This window comes from Chelonia mydas, chromosome 22 (assembly GCF_015237465.2).
Source record: "Chelonia mydas isolate rCheMyd1 chromosome 22, rCheMyd1.pri.v2, whole genome shotgun sequence".
In the NCBI taxonomy this organism is placed as follows: domain Eukaryota; kingdom Metazoa; phylum Chordata; order Testudines; family Cheloniidae; genus Chelonia; species Chelonia mydas.
This window is the reverse complement of record NC_051262.2, coordinates 1,954,989-1,977,073: the sequence shown is the minus strand read 5'-3', so window position 1 is coordinate 1,977,073 and position 22,085 is coordinate 1,954,989. Positions and strand designations below refer to the sequence as shown.

At 44.0% G+C, this 22,085-nt stretch overlaps 1 protein-coding gene across 7 annotated transcripts in view; it reads left to right on the top strand.

Annotated features, from left to right (window-relative positions):
- The window catches only part of CCDC15 (coiled-coil domain containing 15), a 36,559-nt gene extending 22,816 nt beyond the window's left edge, over positions 1-13,743 (top strand). For 4 of the 7 annotated variants that reach the window (XM_037882419.2, XM_043534053.1, XM_043534054.1 and 1 more), the window contains 3 exons: positions 1,604-1,783; positions 1,902-2,050; positions 3,787-4,311. In XM_037882419.2, the coding sequence (XP_037738347.1) occupies positions 1,604-1,783; positions 1,902-2,050; positions 3,787-3,908 (451 nt within the window). In that variant the 3' untranslated portion in view covers positions 3,909-4,311. Of the gene's footprint in view, positions 1-1,603; positions 1,784-1,879; positions 2,051-3,786; positions 4,312-12,341 lie in introns of those variants that run through there. The other 3 variants (XR_006287020.1, XR_006287019.1, XM_043534052.1) reach the window with 3 other exon arrangements.
- Positions 13,744-22,085: the final 8,342 nt, after the last annotated feature.

Below are 22,085 nucleotides of genomic sequence, written 5' to 3'. Positions count from 1 at the left end.
GCATTTCTGCCTATGGTAATAACTTGTTCCAGGTAATGTCCTTAACATTTTTAGTACACGCTTATATAGTTATTTACACAATAACCCAGATTCCACAGCAAGGTATTAAACACCACCTAGATGTGAAGAGCTTTATTGTAAAACCAAAAAGTAAATATAAAGAATGTTCTGGTCCATTAAAGCACCAAGCACAGCATGGCATACCTCAGCCAGAGTCAGGGCCCTCCTGGGGTGGAGGGCAAAGGTGGCTGTAAAATACCTTTGTGCTCTCTGGCGTCTGGCATATATTAGAGCTGTGTGTCCTGTGGTGCAGCCCAGAATGTCCATCACACTTGTACTAAAGTCTTGACCCTAGCTTTGTCCTCAGCATGTCCCCTAGGATGGTGATTGCATGGATGCAGTCTGCCCCATGTATTTGCTGGAGCAAGTTCCTCCCCAGCCAACTCCCACGCAAAGCTCTAACACTTAGCTCCCATCAACTGAGTTCCAGAGAGGAAGAGAATCCCACCCTCCATTCCCACCTCAGCCCTCTCACTAACATTCCTTCCTCTCACTCTTGTTGCCAGTCTTTGCCCCAAACTCCAGACAGCACATACGTTTTTTGGGTTTTTTTTTAAAGTCCACTACAATTTAACACAGATTAATTCCCCAGAGCTGGTCAGCCCAACACTTGCACTGAAGACAAGCAGCTTTGAGCCTTTCTGTATCCCTTCCCCATCAGCCTTTGCATGGAGTCTCTACACCACATTTCTCCCTAGATTCAGGCTTCCTTCGCTCTCCCTGCTCTGAGAATGCAACGGGGAAAGAAAGGGAAGCCCAGATCACAGCTACAGCCCTCTGCTTTGGCTGATGGAGTCCTGTCCTCAGCCTGGAGTGGTGGGAGGAGTGAAGATCACCCCCAGTGCTTGGGGAGGAAACCCACTTACCAGGGCCCTTTGAAATCTGCAGTGAGCTGACTGGGACCGGGAAGCAGAATTGCTGGTTCCTGCCCTTTGGGCAGCTGCTCCTTTAAGAGAATGAAGCAGCAGTGGCATAGGCATTGCTGCTACTTTCTAAGGTGGAGAAGAGGAGCTGGAGTGCAGAGCAGCTCAGGAGCCTCCTGACAAAGAAAGTAGCCATACTTGCAGGTTGGGGGATTCCTATCCTGAGAAGCAGGGACTCTGACAAAGGCTTGATGGACATGGTGGATAATTTGAACATGACATCCGAGTGTGATCCTATGGCCCTATGGGCTTGTATGATCTTTGGATGCATATACAGGGGAATCTCAAGTAGGTCTAAAAAGGTTATTTTACTGCTACATTACGTTATGTTAAAGTTTATCACATAGAAAGCTGATGATGCATTTAAACACAGTGCAGAATTGTTTTACTCTGCAGAAAGCAGCAGAATCCAAATCCTTGCTGTAGATCCAGTGCTTCTAGAAGGAGGGTATTGTCAGTATTTTACAGTTGTGGGGGGGAAAGAGGGTATGTGACATACCCTAGGTCCCACAGGCAGCAGAAAACAGAACCCAGTGCTCATGACTTAGTCCTGTCCTCTGACCATGGGACCCTCTTCCTTCTCTCTGAAAGATCCAATTAAACAGCACTTCTATCCACAGAATTAAGAGTGAGAAGGAGCACCAGCGTCGTGCAGAGGAGCAGAGGATCCAGGAGATGGCCTACCAGCAAGACACCTGTTCTGGGGAGAAAGCATGTGAAATACTGGCTCAGCTCAGACTGGAGGAGAGAAGAGTGAGGAAAAGTAAGGAAAAGCAACAGAGAAATAAGGAATACATGAGGTGAGCTGGTAATGATTGAGGGCTTCTTCCTCTTGTTCTCAAAATCCTGGATTTGCCAGTGGGATTAATGAAGGCAATGGTACCATCCTCTCACAGGGAAACGGTTTTATTTTTGCAGATACATGGAAGCTTTAAGAGCTCAGATGAGGGAGAAGATAAAACTGTATAACATTGACTTGCCTCCTTTGTGCTGCTGTGGCTCTGATTTCTGGGACTCTCATCCTGACACCTGTGCCAACAACTGCATGTTCTACAAAAACCACAAAGGTATGAGCTCTTGCTTCCTAGTAAGGAATCGGTATAAACCCAGTAACTGAGATCAGATGTCTGAGTCCTGCCGTACCGGCAAATGTAAAGCCTGGCTAGGAGTTCCCATAGTTTCATGGCACCATTTCCATGAACGTACTCTAATGTGGGCTCTGCACTTATGTATGTGTGCACACATCCGCCATGCACACTCTCGGGAATATAGACCACTGGGTTCGTATTTCATTTGATAGCCTTAGTGGTCTGTTGAACTAGATTTTTCTTGTAGCACAGATATTTTGTAACTTTTTTTATACAGCTGTTAAAGGGAGCTTGCTAAGCACCAGCTGCTGCTCTCACTAATATAAAGTCAAGGGGGAGCCCAAATCCGGGAACTAGAAAAGCCTGCAGACACTTGACACCCATTTGTAACCCTTGCTTTGGAGAAACTGCAAGTGTCACACTGAGAGCTGGGTTGGCAGCTTTTCAGGGGTGCACCGGTTTCTGTTTGAATTAATAATGAAATTATATTCGAAAGAACTGATGGGGACACATTGTGGGAGGAAAAATACTGCAAAGCAACTATGTAACTGGTACAGAAAATGCCTGGCTCTTGGAAAACCCGCTCTCCACTTTGATGCCAAGGTCTTTATTGGAAGGTGAATGGGAGGGAGATGTTATCAATCACCGGTAAGAAAGCAGTCCTGTGGTTTAAATTATTCTGCAGAACAATTAGGGTATTTGGTTGTACAGACATTTGGAGCAATCTTCATAAACTGCTTTCAAAAATACGAAGTCATCAGACTTAAATGGAAAATGTAACAGTTTGATTTTGAAAAAAAAAAAATAAAAAAAAATACACAGGCCTAAAGTCAGTAATGGCTCATGTGGGCATTAGGCTTACCAGTTAACCAACATTAACCATTAAGCCCGGCAGCCCTGCACTGGCTGGGAGGTACCCCAGCTGCGCTGGCCAGAGCTGCCATGTCAGGCTGGTGGGGCCCCAGCTCTACCTCCAGTTAACTGGTTATAATTTTAATCGTTTAACCGATTAACTTTTTAACTGATATTTACATCCCTAGCCCAGACATGTATGCATGTTGTAGAATGCCAGCTCCTTAAAAATCTCCTTCTCCAGCACTTACCTTCTGGCTCCTAGGTTCAGGGTTCTTTATTCACCATGTACCCACTAATACATCTCAGACACCTGCAATGGTGTTGGGAGCATTTCCCTACCCTGTTTCAAGTGCTGCTTGTGGCCTACAGAAAGGGCCCTGAATATCTGAGCTGGCTGGTGAGTGAGTGAGGAACTGCTGTTCAAACTCTTTACACTTTAAATGCTTGTGTGCAGAATACATGCAAGGCTCTCTTATGGAGTTGGGATCTTTCATATAGAGTCTCCCATTTGGTGACCAATCCTGCCCTTGCTCATACTGTGTCTCCAGTTCCCCTAGTGTCTCCGCTTCCCATGTGGTAATCTGCTAAACAGCTACACTGCACCCACAGCCATGCAGAAGCTTATCTTGCTCAGTTATGCAGCAACAGGAGCACATGACTGCTAGATACCCATAGATCCTAGGAATTTTCCCCCTTCAGAGATGAGGCCCTTGGGAAAATCTCTCTTTCTTTTTGTCAAGAGGCACAACTGCATTTTTTGCTTAATTCCCAAGTTAGCAAATGACTCCAGAAGTAAGCCCCAGGGCTCTGTGGGAAAGCTGGCTCAGGCTATAGTCACTTAGCACTCTTTGATTTTTCAGCTTATGCTCGAGCATTGCAGTCGGTCATCTCGTCATGTGACATTTCGGATGGGAATTCAACCGCACGACTTGCAATCCATAACTTAGCTTCAGTACATGCACCTTCTGTGAAGAATCCATGAAAGGTCGCCTTGGAATCAGCTTTTACAAATGTTCAGCAGACAGCTGGCCTGTGCACAGAGTAGATGATTGTTCCCAGGAGCAGTTTTCTATTCCAGAGCAGACACTCTCCTTCATTCATTAGCCTTTAGAGAGACACTAGGTTTGTTTTGACTAATATTCACATTCAGGGTTAAATTGTACCTCTGACTCCTTTCATCATGCATGATCCATATACACTATGGAAGGTGAGTACTCCAAAAGCCCAGAATTAGCCCTGCTACTACCACTGATCAGTAACGCAGGGATCTAGTGTAAAGGGATTACCATGGGATGGTTAAAATAGATGAGGGATTTTTGTTTGCTTGAAGCATAAATCCAAATTTCTGTCTATTCAACTGCTGAATAAACCCTTCCAAGTTCAAAGCATCTGTGCAGGATTCTTCTGTGGCTGTAGTTGTGCATGCTTTCATGTTGTACAAGTCTCTAAAATGGGGAGTCTGGCTGTGATTGAGTTTCCCTCCCTCCCTCCCTGCTCCACCGTCTCAACAATCCACATTCTGTTAGTGTGTCTGCCCAGAAAGCTTTTTTGCAGCTTTTCATTTATAAAACGAACTGTTCAGAAAAGAGATACAAATCTGCAACATCTTCAGCTTTTGCCCCATGAGAAAAAAACTTTAAGGCTTCTCCAACTGAACTCCAAAGAGAAGGAGGCGGTAAGATGTTTAAAACAAAATACCCAGTTTTCTTGTGTTGTCAATCCCATATTCTCCTTTCTGCAGGGTACAGAGCACTGAGGTTTTTTTCTCTTGTTAGGTCCTGGCAATAAAGAGGTCCCAGGCTGTGTATCCAAGTGTATATTGTGCATTCTCATTCTGCTGTTTGCAAATGGCTCCGTCAAGTATCAGAATATTCCTGTAGTCAACTCTGTGTGCTGCATCCTCTCCTTGGATTTAGTCCATTTAGCCCTCTTCCTGTAGGGATATGTTGCAGGCTGGTAGTGTTTTCTTGAAAGATGCCAGACTTCCAGGGAAGGTTAGGGGGTGTCTGCTGACTCACTGGGGCACTTGCCTTGTTCTCTGGCACTTTTGAGAGGCCGTAGACTTGGTCAGGAGGGAGGAAGCTGGGTGGAGGGCGATTTGAGCGGGGCTGTTCTCTGTGGTGTGTAAAGAGAATCAGCAACAGGTTGAGTTTGGATTCCACGTGCTGTGGACTCTGTGTCAGAGTTCCTGTCCTGCATGCTGGCGAGGACTGGTGAAGAGTGCCCAAGCTGCAGTTGGATTTCCAGGAGGAATTTTGTTTGAGGCAGCCAGAATTCCCTCTGGGGAGTGGTCCCTCTCCCACTAGGGAGAAGCCGTCACACACCTCCTCCCCCCTTTCCTTCTGGGTGGTTAGCAGATGCCATAGGAGGGAGCAGGGACTGGTCTCCCCAGGAGAATTTGACCAGCTCCTTTTGAAGAGGCACAAGGGCTGTGTGTCTCTCTGTGCCCTCCTCTGGGTCCCTCCCATACCTCCACAGGGCCACACATTAAATGCTCCATGGGCATTCTGCCACATATCAGGACTCTGCTGTCTATAATTTCCTGCTTTATTCCATTGGCTAGCTAATCACACTCATAAGATATGTCAAGTAAATCTCTCTCTCTCTCATGATATAGTGAAACTTGCATCAATTTCCAGTTTTGCTTTGAGACCTCGTCCTATTCCCTATTGACAGACTGCCTAATCCCCAATTAGCTCTTCACATGGCTGCCAAGCACTCAGTAGCTTCTCCTGTGTTGTCTAGCTGGAGGGGAGTGGGTGTAGCGAGCAGCTTGTTGTGATGAGCCTGTCTCTTCCACAGTTGGATGTACAGAATCTTAACATGCTTCCACCTACTTGGAACGTAGATCGGTATCATTCTCCCTCTTCTACAAATGACTAAACTAAGGCACAGAGTCACGGACAGAGCTGGGAAAAGAATCCAACTCTCCTTTGTCCTGGGCCTGTATATTAACATAAGAACGGTCATACTGGGTCAGACCAAAGGTCCATCAAGCCCAGTATCCTGTCCTCTGACAGTGGCTAATGGCAGGTGCCCCAAAGGGAATGAACAGACAGGTTATCATCAAGTGATCCATGCCCTGTCACCCAATCCCATCTTCTGGCAAACAGAGGTTAGGGACACCATTCCTGCCCATCCTGGCTAATAGATCCATCAATGGCTATCTTTCATGAATCTATCTCACTCCCTCTTGAACCCCATTATAGTATTGGCCTTCGCAACGCCCTCTGGCAAGGAGTTCCAGAGGTTGACAGTGCATTGCATGAAAAAAATACTTTCTTGTTTGTTTTAAACCTGCTACCTATTAATTTCATTTGGTGGCCCCTTGTTCTTGTATTATGAGAAGGAGTAAATAGCACTTCCTTATTTACTTTCTCTAGACCACTCATAATTTTATAGACCTCTATCATATTTCCCCTTAGTCACCTCTTTTCCAAGCTGAAAAGTCCCAGTCTTATTAATCTCTCAGCATACGGAAGCTGTTCTATACCCCTAATCATTTTTGTTGCCCTTTTCTGAACCTTTTCCAATTCCAATCTATCTTTTTTGAGATGGGGCAACCACATCTGCACATAGTATTCAAGGCGTGGGCTTTCCATGGATTTATATAGAGGCAATATGATATTTTCTGTCTCATTATCTATTCCTTTCTTGATGATTCCCAACATTGTTAGCTTTTTTGACTGCTGCTGCACATTGAGTGGATGATTTCAGAGAACTATCCACAATGACTACAAGATCTTTCTTGAGTGGTAACAGCTAATTTAGACCCCATCATTGTATATGTATAGTTAAGATTGTTTTCCAGTGTGTATTACTTTGCAATTATCAAGATTAACCACAAGTCTGTCCTTCCCCATTAGTTCCTGGATTGTTTTGTTCCCTCTGTTGGTCCCAGTCTCTCTCCTGTCTTTTCTTCTTTGCTCCACCTGCCTAAGACCATGCTTTTCTCCCTGCTGGCTTTGCAATAGTCTCCTCCCACAGCCCTTCCCTAAATCTCTCTGCTCCTGTCTCCTTCACACTGTGGCTGCCTCCTGCACTTGGAATATGTTACTGCTCAGGTCCCAGGAGCAGCAGTAGTGAAATGGGAGCAGAGGTAAAGGGGGCAAGCATTGGTTGCCTGCTGAGAAGCCTTGGGAGTTGGTTCTAGTGGCCAGGAGGAGGTGCTGCAGGCAAAACAATGCACACTACTTGTAGCCCTGCTTATGAGTGACCGCAGGGATGAATGTGATTATTGCTGCAGCTGAGTGACACTTAGCAGGTTTGTGTTTGGCCGGGCTGCATGAAACTGAAATCAGCTTATCAGGAAAATGAATGGCTACACAACACTGTGCAAATAAGACTAAGGTACAGTCTTCTGATGAAACAGGCTCTGTTCAAACATGGTTGCTCCCTCCTAGAGTGGAAGAAAACTGAGGTCCCTGGAGTTTCTTCCAAATTTTCCACCCCCTGAACCTCCCCCACCTGCTACCATCACATGGAAGAGCAGGGGATCTGATCCCTTCATCCCATGGATCTTGAGCAATCTCCTGGATGCCCAGGGTCATGTATATAGAAGCCCTGTGTCTCTGCTTCAGCTCCTGTTCTTGTCAGAATGGTTCTATTATAGTCAGGGGTTCCTCAGATAGAAGGTATGCAGGGAACCGGTACAGAGGGAGATGGAGAACTTCCCAGCTGCAGAGGGACCTATACTGACAAATTTAATAGCCTCCTACAGCAGACTATCACTGCATGATGGGAGAGGGACAAGGGATGCTGTGGAGGCAACGATGTCATAGCTCACCAGCTCAGATCAGCTAATCCTGATGGTGTAACAAGATCTAGGAAACTGACAGACCTGTAGAGCAACCAAACTCCTTAGGTCCTGTTTGGAATATGAGTCCTAAACACATCTATCGCCCTCGCATACCTCCATATTTACTATATTAGATTCTAGCACATCACTTCAGTATCTAGGTGCTGTAGACAAAATTAAGGATCTGCATCCTGCTTAATAAGGCAAAAGCTCTCCACATATCCTTCAGTTGCCTGCTCCCCTGAGTTATTTATACCCACCTCTGCCAGCTACCAGAGAAATCTGCCTCTTCTATATGTTGACAACACATGCATAGCTTGTCAAGCCAACAGTCCTGTTGAATGGAGTGGACTCTGATGTCAGGGACTGCGTCCTAGGGTGTGTGTTACTCACTTACTGAAGAAGCACCTGCACAAAGACGTGATCCTGTACTGAGTTCTAATAGCGTAAAGATTGGCTCACCCTGATCTCCAGTAGGAGGTCTGAACGGATCTGTGTATATAAACGGGTGATAGCCTTGCAGGTATCTCTGTACCTCATCCCCTGAGCTCCAAGTCAACCTCTAGAGCATGTTGCAGTAATGCTGCTCTCACTGAGGGCAAGCCTACACTACAAAATTGTCAATCTAAGTTACACCAATGTACAGCCACCGCAGTAATTAAATGACTCTTGCATGTCCACACTGCGCTCCTATTGTCAGTGGTGTGTGCCCTCACCAAAGCGCTTGCACCAATTTAAATGTCAGCGTGGGGCATTGTGCTACAGCTTCTGAAAGTCAGCACCAGTCAACGTAAGCAACACAGTGTCCACGCCTGACATCAACCTAAGCACTACGCCTCTCATGGAGGTGGAGTTAAGTCGGTTCAGTGGAATCTACATTTTAGTGTAGGTGCTGACCGACGTCGACATAAGCTGCCTTCCATTGATCTAATACTGTAGTCTAGACTACGCCTGAGAGCATGCCTGCACTAGGAAAATAATCTGTTTGAAACAGTGTTTGTGTAGTGAACGTTTCACGCTCTCCTTTGCACTTTGTGCAGGCATGACAACCTCTTTAAATGCTATTTAATATTTTCAGACACTGTTTATTTTTCAGTTCAAGCTGGTTTCTGAGGTCTGTGTGAGTGATGCTTACAGCATTACTGTATTTGGCTCCCAGATCTCATGTTCAGTACAGGATAGGAGTTCTGCAGGCTCTCTGACTAGTTCTCGTCAGCCTCCTCTGCAGCTCTTAATGCTGGTTAGTCTCCCAGGAGGAGGCAGCAATACTGTCAGTCCCCAGAAGGATAAGGAGGTCACTTAGCTAGTAACAAGAAAAGGAGGACTTTCGGATGAAGTGAGCTGTAGCTCATGAAAGCTTATGCTCAAATAAATTTGTTAGTCTCTAAGGTGCCACAAGTCCTCCTTTTCTTTTTGCGAATACAGACTAAAACGGCTGCTACTCTGAAACTTAGCTAGTAACGTGTACTTCAGGCAGATTCAAGGCATAGATTCCCAAACCCCTGCCTTTGGATGCTGGAAGCCTTGGAGTGATTCTGGCTGGGGGCAAGAAACGAGATGGGTCAGCGCTGGTGCTGTTTATAGGACATCAGGTCTGATTTAGTCCTCTGAGAGTATTTGCATGGTCCTAGTGGCAACTGCTTTCCCAAGAGTTCTTACCTTGGGGCCAGGAAAATGCACGCTTCTACGAGTGGGGATCGGTGCTCTCAACCTACCAGAACTCTAGTGACTGGGACACTAACCACAGCTTTTCACTTGTGTTAGACCCAGCTCTGGGAAAAGGAGCTGCCATCTGTCCCTTCTTGTGTCTCATCAAAGAGATTGTTGAGGACATTCCACTGAGCGAGAGGGCTGGCCAGTGTGTTATGAGGCAATGGGGTGGGATAGCTGATACTGCAGGCTTAGCTCAGGCAGCAGAATCTCGCTGATGGGAGATGATGCAGCAAAAGGAAAGAGCCCAGCATGACTCTCGGAGGCTGGGGTGGTTTCTATGCTGCCAGCTGGAAAACATCTCCAGCAGGTTTGAGCTGGGCAATCCCCATGGAGCCTTAGCGGGTAGATTTATGCTTCCCTAGCTCAGACAGTCAAACTTGGGCTAAAATCAGCAGAGTAGATATCGCAGCTTGAGCTAAGCACCCTGAGCTTGAAGTCAGGTGGGCTTGAGCCTCTGAGCTGCTTCCTGAACCACAGTGACCACACTGCTGTGTTTTAGCACGCGAACTTGAGCACAGGTAGAGGGAGTCTGTCTGTCTGGGTTGAGCTTGCTAGTTGCTGCAGCATAGACATACCCACCAGGACCTTTGCCCAGAGTCACTTTTAGGGCAGAGCGGCACTTGACGTTGTTCTGGTTTATCTTGTGGAAATCAAATAATGAAGTATTTAAAATTCGTTAAAGCAATAATAAATCTGATGACTAAACAGGCAGACTTTAAAAGTTAATAGTTAGCACAGCTGCTGAGCCAGAGTTTCCAGATGTTATATCTCCAGTGATCACAAGCATTCTGGATTGTGACCTCTCGCCAAGGCCGATAAGTGGGCGCTGTGCTTTCCTCTAGCAAACAGGAGCAGCTAACAGGGGAGTTGTGTGAGGGAGTTCTCCAGGTGAAGGAGGAGCGACTACCTGACACCTGGGGTGAGTTTGTCGCCTGTTTGTGTGCTTGCTGCTTGACTGAAGTTTACAGTGTGGTCTGTTTGTGTGGGGGGCCGTGTGCTGAGCCTAGTGGCCTGCTAGGCAAGGCTGAGAGCTTCTTAACAATGCTTTGATCCCTAAGCCCTTTAGCACCTGTTAGCCCTTCACCAGGGGCTTAAAAAGCCTGCTCCAAAGCAACCAGAGGAGCTAGCGAACAGGAACAGCTAATGGGAGTTTTGCGAGGGAGTGTGAGAGCCCAATACACCTGATTAACCTGCAAACTTAGGCCAAGAAATATCTGCTTCCCCCCCTCCCACAAGAAAAAAATTACCCCCCAAAACAATTTAAAAAGCTACAGGAGTAAAAAGCATGCAGGCAGAGTCCAGCAGCAGAGTGGGGGCTAGCCAGTTTATTGCACTCAGTGCAGCATGTACCTTGTTTGTAGGCAGGTGCCGTATGCATTCAGTGCAAGCAGCTCATGGCCCTCAGAGACAGAGTACGAGCTCTTGAGATCAGAGTGGCTGAACTGGAGGAGCTAATGGAGACAGAAGTGCAGAGATGAGACTTTTTTGGTCCCAGCCCCAGTCTGACAAGCTGTGTGCTGTTGAGGAGGGTGAAAGTCTTGGGGAAGGAGAACATCCCACTGGAGCAGAGGGATACAATCCCATAGTTGGGACCCTCCTTCCAGATAATGTCATGGTGTCCTCTCGGGGTTTCTCTACATCTTAGTAAAGAGGAGAGGATAGAATCGTAGGACTGCAGGGGTCCTCGGGACATCATGTAGTCTTGTCCCCTGCACTCATAGTAGAAGTATTATCTAGACCAGTGTTTCCCAAAGTGTAGTACACATACCCCTGGTGGTACGTGAAAGGGTTTCAAGAGGTACACGGCAGAATTTTTTATTTTACTTTATCAGGTTTTTTTAGCAGCAGAAAACAATTCACTAAAATTTTATATAAGAATGATGTACACTTGTACAGTAGAAATACACACAGGTTTACATTGTAACTAATATGATAATGCATTCAGTAACATCTAATAGCACAGCAGAGCTGACGCAAACCACGCGTGCGCGTTACCACGGCTCGGGCAATAAACTTGCCTTTGTGGCATGCACAGAAGTCATACTGACAGATAAAAGATCAAGGTGAATAACTACTCATAGTAATCTGAAGGTCATAGCAAGTACATACTTTGTGTAGTAATATACAAAATTTCTTTTTGTTAAACCCATTTACAATGGATCGCTGGCTAAAAATGGGAAATTTGAAATGTACAAAAGAAAATTATGAAGGAAATATGAATGTTAGTGATAATTATGCCAAAAAATGCAGTGATATGGCTACATCAGACAATTGTGATGACAAAATTAGTGAACCGTGTGAACCATCTGTAAGTTTATTGAACGTATCAGCTGCAAAGAAAACGAAAAAAGCCTGCAAATATGTTGAAGAATATCTTAAACTGGGATTTTCGTGGACTGGCGATGAGGTGGAGCCTGCTCCACTATGTGTGATTTGTTACGAGATTCTCACAAATGAAAGTATGAAACCATCCAACCTAAAACGCCATTTTGATAGCAAACAAAGAATACAAGGGAAAACCTGTAGAATTCTTTGAAAATAAGTGCAAAGATCTCCAAAAGTCCCAGAAAACAATTTGTAATGTGACAGGAGGTGAAAAGTTTTGGAAGCTTCATATAGTGTGGCGTACTTAATTGCAAATTCCGGAGCTGCTGAAGTGGTTGGCGAGACACTAGTAAAACCTGCAGCCAAAGTAATGGTGCAAGTGATGATTGGAGACAAGGCTAGCAAAGCTATAGATTTTGTCCCCCTCTCAAATAACACTGTTCGTCACAGAATCACAGATATGGCCGAAAACGTAAAGCAGTAATTATTGTCAAGAGTACAAAAGAGTCGCTACTATGCATTGCAAGCGAATGAATCCACTGATATTGTGAATTTAGCTAATCTTTTGTGGTTTGTCAGATACGAGCTGAATAATGAAGTCCATGATGATGTTTTGTTCTGCCAACCTATGCCAACACATACAACTGGAGAAGCTATTTTTAAAGTTATTGATGACTTTATCAAAAACAATGACTTGGATTGGAGTCGTTGTGTTGGAATAAGCATGGATGGCGCCAGAGCCATGATTGGCTCGAAGAAAGGAGTTGTTGCACATATTCAAGCTGTTGCACCAGAAGCAAAATCGACTCATTGTTGCATTCACAGGGAAGCACTTGCAACCCAGAACATGCAGGCAGATCTAAAGCAAGTACTGGATGAAGCTGTGAAAATAATCAATTTTGTGAAAGGCCGCCCTCTGAACACCTGGCTGTTTTCTCAGCTTTGTGATGAGATGGGCAGTGATTACACACACCTCCTATTTCACACTGAAGTGCGTTGGCTTTCGTGTGGGAAAAGTTCTGAATCGCCTGTTTGGAGCTGCAAGAAGAACTGCAAGGTTTTTTTTAGATGAAACCTTTAACCTGCGAGACCGTATACACGACTGGAAATGGCTATGCAAGCTAGCATATATTGCAGATATATCTTTGCTCATTTAAACAACCTCAATCTATCCTTGCAAGGGAAACTCATATCCATATTCCATGTTCAAGACAATGTGAGCGCCATGGTCGCAAAATTGAAACTGTGGCATAAACGTCTTAGTCATCGTGAACTGGATTCCTTTCCATCTCTTCATGACTTAGTAATAAACTCGACTAATGAACTTGCAAGCGATGTGTTGCAAACCATGAAGCAGCATTTGGAAAGCTTGCAGAAGGATCTTCATAAGTATTTCCCTGAACCGGACGGCACCTTTGAATGGATAAGGAACCCTTTTATCATCAGTGTTCAAACATTGCCAAATAACCTCTCTGCTTCAGAAAAACAACAGCTCTTGGAGCTGGCTTCAGATAGCTTCCTGAAAACAAAATTTGAGCAAAATACACTGACGTCATTTTGGTTGGGGGTTAGCTCTGAATATCCAGCTCTATCAGAGAAAGCTGTCAAATATCTTCTACCTTTTCCCATCTCGTATTTATGCGAGATCAGATTCTCTGCACTGGTTGGCATCAAAACAAAACGAAATAGTCTTATTGACGTGGAGCCCCATCTTCATCTTAAGATCACAAACATTGAGCCAGATATCCCCGCGATAGTGTCTGGTCACAAGCAGTTCCATCCCTCACACTGATTTCAATACCGAAATAGTAAGTATTAAAACTAGTGCTTTCTTCTCTAACCTAACCAAACCAGCATATTTTAATTTCAGAATGATACGAATTCACTAATATATGCTGTTCTGCCAGACTGTTTGCTTCTATTATTTTAATTATTTCTAGTACTATTTGTATATAACTTATTTCTATTAAAATTTTTGTTTCAACTGTATGTAATTTTGTATTTATTTCTAATAACCATTTAATCCAGAATTAAACGAATTAGGAGTGTTATAAAAATGTGGCTACCCCCGCCCCCCCCAAATTATCTTCACCAGAGAAGAGGTACGCTGGTAAGACAAATGTCTCAAAAGGGGTACACAACTGTTGTGAGTTTGGGAAACACTGATCTAGACCATCCCTGACAGGTGTTTGTCTAACCTGCTCTTAAAAATCTCCGGTGATGGGGATTCTACAACCTCCCTAGGCAGAAATTGAAAAAGTACAGGTAGGAACTGGAGAGAAACAGTCCAACAAAAGAGAGTCCAATTCATTTTCATCATATAACAGATTTATAAAATTTGACACATTTTAGCTGTGCTTGTATACAAATGCCAGAAGTCTAAATAGTAAGATGGGTGGACTAGAATGCCTGGAATTAAATGAGGATATTGATATAATAGGCATCACAGAAACTTGGTGGAGTGATATAATCAATGGGACATGGTAATACTAAGGTACAAAATATATAGGAATGACAGAGTAGGTTGTGCTGGGGGGTGGGGGGGTGCGCTATATGTGAAAGGAAGCATAGAGTCAAATATTAGTAAAAACCTTCAATGAATCAAACTACCATAGAATGTCTGGATAGAAATTCCATCCTTGAATAATAAGAGTACAGCAGTAAGAATATACTACCAACCACCTGACCAGGATAGTGATAGCAAAATGCTCTGGGATATCAGAGAGGCTACAAAAATGGAAAACTCAGTAATAATGGGGGATTTCAAATATCCCCATATTGACTGGGTACATGTCATCTAAGGACAGGATGCAGAGACAAAGTTTATAGACACCACCATCTGCTTCTTGGAGCAGCTAGGCCTGGAACCCACAAGGGAAGAGGCAATTCTTGATTTAGTCCTACGTGGAGCATAGGATCTGGTCCAATAGATGAATATATTGCTGAGCACTCCGTAATAATGACTATAACATAATGCAATTTAACATCCTTGTGGGGAGGAAAATCCCAAAGAAGCCCACCACAGTAGCCTTTAGCTTCCTCTTTTTTCTGTAGTTCCCCCTTTCTGAAGTTAGTTAAACAGAAATTAAAAGGTACAGTCACAAAAGTGAAATGGCTGCAAGCTTCATGGAAACTTTTTAAAAATACCATAAGAGGCTCAAATTAAATGTATACCCCAAATCAAAAAAATAGTAAGTGATTAGATCCAAAAAAAGGCATCCTTTAAAATTGGAAGTCAAATCCTAGTGAGGAAAATTGCCAGAGATTATGCTCCTTTCTAGTCAAGTGTAAAAGTACAATTAGGCAGGCCAAAAAAGAATTTTGAAGAGAAACTAGCCAAATACTCAAAAACTAACAGTAAAAAATGTAAATACGTTGTTGGGCAGTCTTCCTGCTTCAGATCAGTAGCACCACTGAATGACTGAGGTGCTAAAGAAGCACTCAAGGAAAACAAGGCCATTGCAGAGAAGTTGCTTGAATATTTTGCATTGGTCTTAACCACAGAGGATGTGAAGGAGATTCCTATGTAAGGATATAAGCCACTCTTTTAAGTGACAAATCAGAGGAACGGTCTCTCAGACTGAGGCCTCTATAGAGGAGAATTTAGAACAAATTGATAAATTACACAGTAATAAGTCACCAGGACCAGCTGGTATTCACCCAAGAATTCTGAAGGAACTCAAATATGAAATTGCAGAACTACTAACTGCTATGTTACCTATCGCTGAAATAAGCCTCTCTGCCAGATTATTAATATGACACCAATTTTTAAAACAGGCTCCAGATGCAATCCTGGCAATTACAGGCCAGGAAGCCTAACTTCAGTACCAGGCAAATTGGTTGAAACTATAGTAAAGAATAGAATTATCAGACACTGGATGAATTTGATTTGTTGAGGAAGAGTCAACATGGCTTTTATAAAGGAAGATCATGCTTCACTAATCTATTAGAATTCTTTGGTGGGGTCAACAAACTTGTGGACAAGAGTGATTCAGGGGATATAGGGTATTTGGACTTTCAGAAAGCCTTTTGACAAGATCCCTCACCAAAGACTCATAAGCAAAGCAAGCTGTCATGGGATAAAGGGGAGGGTCCTCTCATAGATCTATAACTGAGTTAAAAGACTGGAAACAAATGGTAGGAATAAATGGTCACTTTTCACAATGGCGAAAGGTAAACAGTGGTGTCCCCCAGGATCTGTTCTAGGACCGGTGCTCTTCAACATATTCATAAATGATCTAGAAATGGGGTAAAGGGTGGGGTGGCACAATTTGCAGATGATACAAAATTATTTAAGTCCAAAGCAGACTGGCGAAGAGCTACAAAAGGATCTCACAAAACTGGGTGACTGGGCAATGAAATCGCACATGAAATTCAGTGTTGATAAATGCGAAGTAATGCACATTGGAAAATATTGGAAAAAAATCAGCCCCAGAACCCCACTCTGGTTCCTTAAAAAAGTTCAATTCACATCAGTGCTAGCCCTGCTGACAGTGATGGGGTTGCACAAATGTCCTCAAGGGCCTGATTTGACCTGAGGAACCTTCATTACACATACGTGATACAGAGAGGAAAGAGCCCAGCTTGACTTAGATCCCACAAAGCTGCTAGTGAAAGAAAAAGAAGCATCTTTATACTTGTAAACAGAGCTCATTTGGTTTGGAATCATGGAGGGGAAGCTCCACAAAGGAATTTTGTTGCCTAAATCCAAGATTTAGATTTTCAGAACCTGATCTCAGCTAACCCTGTAAGTGCCTAAATTATTTAGGTGCCTACATTTCTGCTGCTAAAGTCCCCTTGGCACCTAAATTTCATTGGGCAAGAGACCAAATAACTCCATAGCCCAGTGGCTAGGACCCTTTTCTGGGACATCCAAATTAGTTATTCCACTGGCTATTTATTTATACCAGAAGACCAGAACCCCTTCAATAGAAGAGAGCCCCAATCCCAAGTGTCCCATAGTCCGGACATGCACCTGTAGAGTGGGAGACAGGGATTTGAGTGTCTGCTGCAAATTAGGGAGAGCAGAGATTTGAACTTGGGTTTTCCACATCCTAGCTGAGCACCCACACCACTGGGCTAGTGAATATAAGGTGGCAGGGCTACTCCCTACAAAATCGTGCTTGGATGTTTTTTTTTCCTTTGGGCAAGAAAGGGTTGACCTGGATTAGGCACCCAATTCCAGAAGAGGGTTTGTAGGTCCACAGTGACACTAGTGTAAGCAGAGTCAGAATGAGCTCTACCGTGACATCTGGTGGTGAGCTGTGGAAAAGGACTTCAGGGGCTGATCTTGTTTGCATGGGCACCCCTACTCTGCCTAACATGATGGACTGCCTGCCCAAATGGTCACTTTGGCTGCTGTGGGATCCCCAGTCTCTTTTTGTTATTGGGGCAGGAGTAATAAAAGGTTTTTATCCTGGTTATGTGAATCAAGGCAGTAGAACTGTACTTGGCATTTTATGATGGAGGGACTCTCCCTCAACTAAGCAGCACTCGCTAGGCAAGGGACATGGGTTCCAAAACCCAGTGAATTGAGAGAGGCTGGGGATAGATATGTGTATCTGGTGGTCTGGGCCCCCTTCTGAGGGTACTAAACACTCCTTTGACCCCCTCGTCTCTCCACTGAGTAATAACAGAGCTAATTTTGATTCCATTAGGAGTCTTGTTACATGCTGTAGAGCTGAAATCCTTATACCTAGGTCTAAGCATTAGACCTTGGTTGGGGTAGTGGTGCACCAGCACTGGTGCTCCCCTACTACCAGCTAAACTCACTGAGAGCTGAAGTCAATAAAGAGCTGTGTTAAGTAGGGTGGGGGGGCTAGCAGGATGGCAGGGCAGCTGGTGGAGCGGAGCAGAGTGGATAGCATGGCAGTTGGCGGAGAGGCACAGCTGGCGGTGAAGACTGCAGCAGAACCCCATGGACAGGCGTGGCACTCAGGCGTCGACCCGAGCAGCGGAGTGTGTAAGATGCTCCCCATACCTCCCTCCACTTCCACCCAGGCTGGGAGGTAAACTCTGCAGATGAACTTCTGAACTCTGGGGGCTGCACTGACCAAGGTCATAGAATCAGAACTGGAAGGGACATCGAGAGGTCATCTAGTCCAGTTCCCTGCATTCAAGACAGGACTAAGTATTATCTAGACCATCCCTGACAGGTGTTTGTCCAACCTCCTCTTAAAAATCCCCAATGAGGGAGATTCCACCACCTCCTTAGGCAATTTATTCCAGTGCTTAACCACCCTGACAGGAAGTTTTTCCTAATGTCCCAGCTAAACCGCCCTTGCTGCAATTTAAGCCCATTGCTGGTTCTTTTATCCTCCGAGGTTAAGAAGAACAATTTTTTTCCCTCTTCCTTGTAACAACCTTTTATGTACTTGAAAACGGTTATCATGTCCCCTCTCAGTCTTCTCCAGACTAAACAGACCCAATTTTTTCAATCTTCCCTCATAGGTCATGTTTTCTAGACCTTTAATCATTTTTGTTGCTCTTCTCTGAACTTTCTTCAATTTGTCCACATCTTTCCTGAAATGTGGCGCTCAGAACTGGACACAATACTCCAGTTGAGGCCGAATCAGCACGGAGTAGAGCGGAAGAAGTACTTCTCATGTCTTGCTTACAATACTCATGCTAATACATCCCAGAATGATCTTTGCTTTTTTTGCAACAGCTTTACATTGTTGACTCATATTTAGTTTGTGATCCACTATGACCCCCAGATCCCTTTCCGCAGTACTCCTTCCTAGGCAGTAATTTTCCATTTTGTATGTATGCAACTGATTGTTCCTTCTTAAGTGAAGTACTTTGCATTTGTCCTTATTGAATTTCATCCTATTTACTTCAGACATTTGAATTTTAATCCTATCTTCCAAAGCACTTGCAACCCCTCCGAGCTTGGTATCGTCCACAAACTTTATAAGCGTACTGTCTATGCCATTATCTGAATCATTGATGAAGATATTGAACAGAACCGGCCCCAGAACCGATCCCAGCGGGACCCTTTCAGCATGACTGCGAACCATGTAACTGCTAACTACTCTCTGGGAATGATTTTCCAACCAGTTATACACCCACCTTATAGTAGCTCCATCTAGGTTGTATTTCCCTAGTTTGTTTATGAGAAGGTCATGATGTTAAAAGAGCACTCAAGGACGATAAGGTTACTGCGGAGAAACTAAATGAATTCTTTGCATCGGTCTTCATGGCAGAGGATGTGAGGGAGATTCCCAAACCTGAGCCATTCTTTTTAGGTGATAAATCTGAGGAACTGTCCCAGATTGAGGTGTCATTAGAAGAGGTTTGGGAACAAATTGATAAACTAAACAGTAATAGGTCACCAGGACCAGATGGTGTTCACCCAAGAGTTCTGAAGGAACTCAAACATGAAATTATAGAACTACTAACTGTAGTATGTAACCTATCATTTAAATCAGCTTCTGTACCAAATGACTGGAGGATAGCTAATGTGATGCCAATTTTTAAAAAGGGCTCCAGAGGTGATCCCAGCAATTACAGGCCTGTAAGCCTGACTTCATTACCGGGCAAACTGGTTGAAACTATAATAAAGAACAAAATCTTCAGACAGATAGATTAATATAACTTGTTGGGGAAGAGTCAACATGGTTTTGTAAAGCGAAATCATGCCTCCCCAATCTACTAGAATTCTTTGAGGGGGACAACAAGCATGTGGACAAGGGGGATCCAGTGGACATGGTGTACTTAGATTTTCAGAAAGCCTTTGACAAGATGCCTCACCAAAGGCTCTTAAGCAAAGTAAGCTGTCATGGGATAAGAGGGAAGGTCCTCTCATGGATTGGGAACTGGTTAAAAGATAGGAACCAAAGGGTAGGAATAAATGGTCAGTTTTCAGAATGGAGAGATGTAAATAGTGTTGTTCCCCAGGGGTCTGTACTGGTCCTAGTCCTATTCAATATATTTATAAATGATCTGGAAAAAGGGGTAAACAGTGAGGTGGCAGAATTTGCAGAGGATATAAAACTACTCAAGATAGTTAAGTCCCAGGCAGACTGCGAAGAGCTACAAAAGGATCTCTCAAAACTGGGTGACTGGGCAACAAAATGGCAGATGAAATTCAATGTTGATAAATACAAAGTAATGCACGCTGGAAAACATAATCCCAACTATACATATAAAATGATGGGGTCTAAATTAACTGTTACCACTCAAGAAAGAGATCTTGGAGTCATTGTGGATAGTTCTCTGAAAACAGCCGCTCAATGTGCAGCGACAGTCAAAAAAAGCGAACAGAATGTTGGGACTCATTAGGAAAGGGATGGATAATAAGACAGAAAATATCATATTGCCTCTATATAAATCCATGGTATGCCCACATCTTGAATACTGCGTGCAGATGTGGTCACCCCATCTCAAAAAATATATATTGGAATTGGAAAAAATACAGAAAAGGGCAACAAAAATGATTGGGGTATGGAACGGCTTCCATATGAGGAGAGATTAATAAGACTGGGACTTTTCAGCTTGGAAAAGAGATGACTAAGGGAAGATATGATCGAGGTCTATAAAATCATGACTGGTGTGGAGAAAGTAAATAAGGAAGTGTTATTTACTCCTTCTCATAACACAAGAACTAGGGGGTCAACAAATGAAATTAAGAGGCAGCAGATTTAAACCAAACAGAAGGAAGTATTTCTTCGCACAACGCACAGTCAACCTGTGGCACTTTGCCAGAGGATGTTGTGAAGGCCAAGATTATAACAGCACTATTAGCCAGGATGGGCAGGGATGGTGTCCCTAGCCTGTGTTTGCCAGAAGCTGGGAATGGGTGACAGGGGATGGATTGCTTGATGATTATCTGTTCTGTTCATTCCCTCTGGGGCACCTGGCATTAGCCACTGTTGGCAGACAGGATACTGGGCTACGTGGACCTTTGGCCGTTCTTATGTTTTAAGGATGAAGCTCAGTGCGGGACCAGACGTTTGGCTGGAGCTCACCAATATCTCATCTGACAGAAAGCAGCTCTGTTTGTGAAGCAAGAACATCCTTCCATTTAAGGGCACTTTTTGGAAAATTTCAGAGCTACACCAAACGTATTGTATTTTTCTTGATTTAAATTTTGTGAAAGAGAAGCAAAGTGAACTTTGGCTTGTCTGCAACAGTAACCCAGATAAGAATGATCAGGAACTTCAAACTTAAATTAGACAAGTTAAAAAGTCACACTACTGATGTAATTCAGTGGCGCACCCCAAAATATATCAAGATATAATTTATGGCATTTAGACTCATAGACTTTAAGGTCAGAAGGGACCGTTATGATCATCTAGTCTGACCTCCTGCACAACGCAGGCCACAGAATCTCACCCACCCACTCCTGTAATAAACCCCTTACCGATGTCTGAGCTATTGAAGTCCTCAGATCATGGTTTAAAGACTTCAGGGTGCAGAGAATCCTCCAGCAAGTGACCCATGCCCCATGCTGCAGAGGAAGGCAAAAAAACCCCAAGGTCTCTGCCAATCTGCCCTGGAGGAAAATTCCTTCCTGACCGCAAATATGGCGATCAGCTAAACCCTGAGCATGTGGGCAAGATTCACCAGCCAGACACCCAGGAAAGAATTTTCTGTAGTAACTCAGAACCCACCCTATCTAGTGTCCCATCACAGGCCATTGGGCATATTTATCGTTAATAGTCAAAGATCAATTAATTGCCAAAAGTAGGCTATCCCATCATACCATCCCCTCCATAAACTTATCAAGATTAGTCTTGAAGCCAGATATGTCTTTTGCCTCCACTGCTCCCCTTGGAAGGCTGTTCCAGAACTTCACTCCTCTGATGGTTAGAAACCTTTGTCTAATTTCAAGTCTAAACTTCCTGATGGCCAGTTTATATGCATTTGTTCTTGTGTCCACATTGGTACTGAGCTTAAATAATTCCTCTCCCTCCCTGGTATTTATCCCTCTGATGTATTTATAGAGACCAGTCATATCTCCCCCAGCCTTCTTTTGGTTAGGCTGAAAAAGCCAAGCTCTTTGAGTCTCCTTTCATAAGACAGGTTTTCAATTCCTCTGATCATCCTAGTAGCCCTTCTCTGTACCAGTTCCACTTTGAATTCATCCTTCTTAAACATGGGAGACCAGAACTGCACACAATGTTCCAGATGAGGTCTCAGCAGTGCCTTGTATAACGGAACTAACACCTCCTTATCTCTACTGGAAATACCTCGCCTGGTGCATCCCAAGACCGCATTAGCTTTTTTCACAGCAATATCACATTGGCGGCTCATAGTCATCCTGTAATCAACCAATACGCAGAAGTCCTTCTCCTTCTCTGTTACTTCCAAGTGATGTGT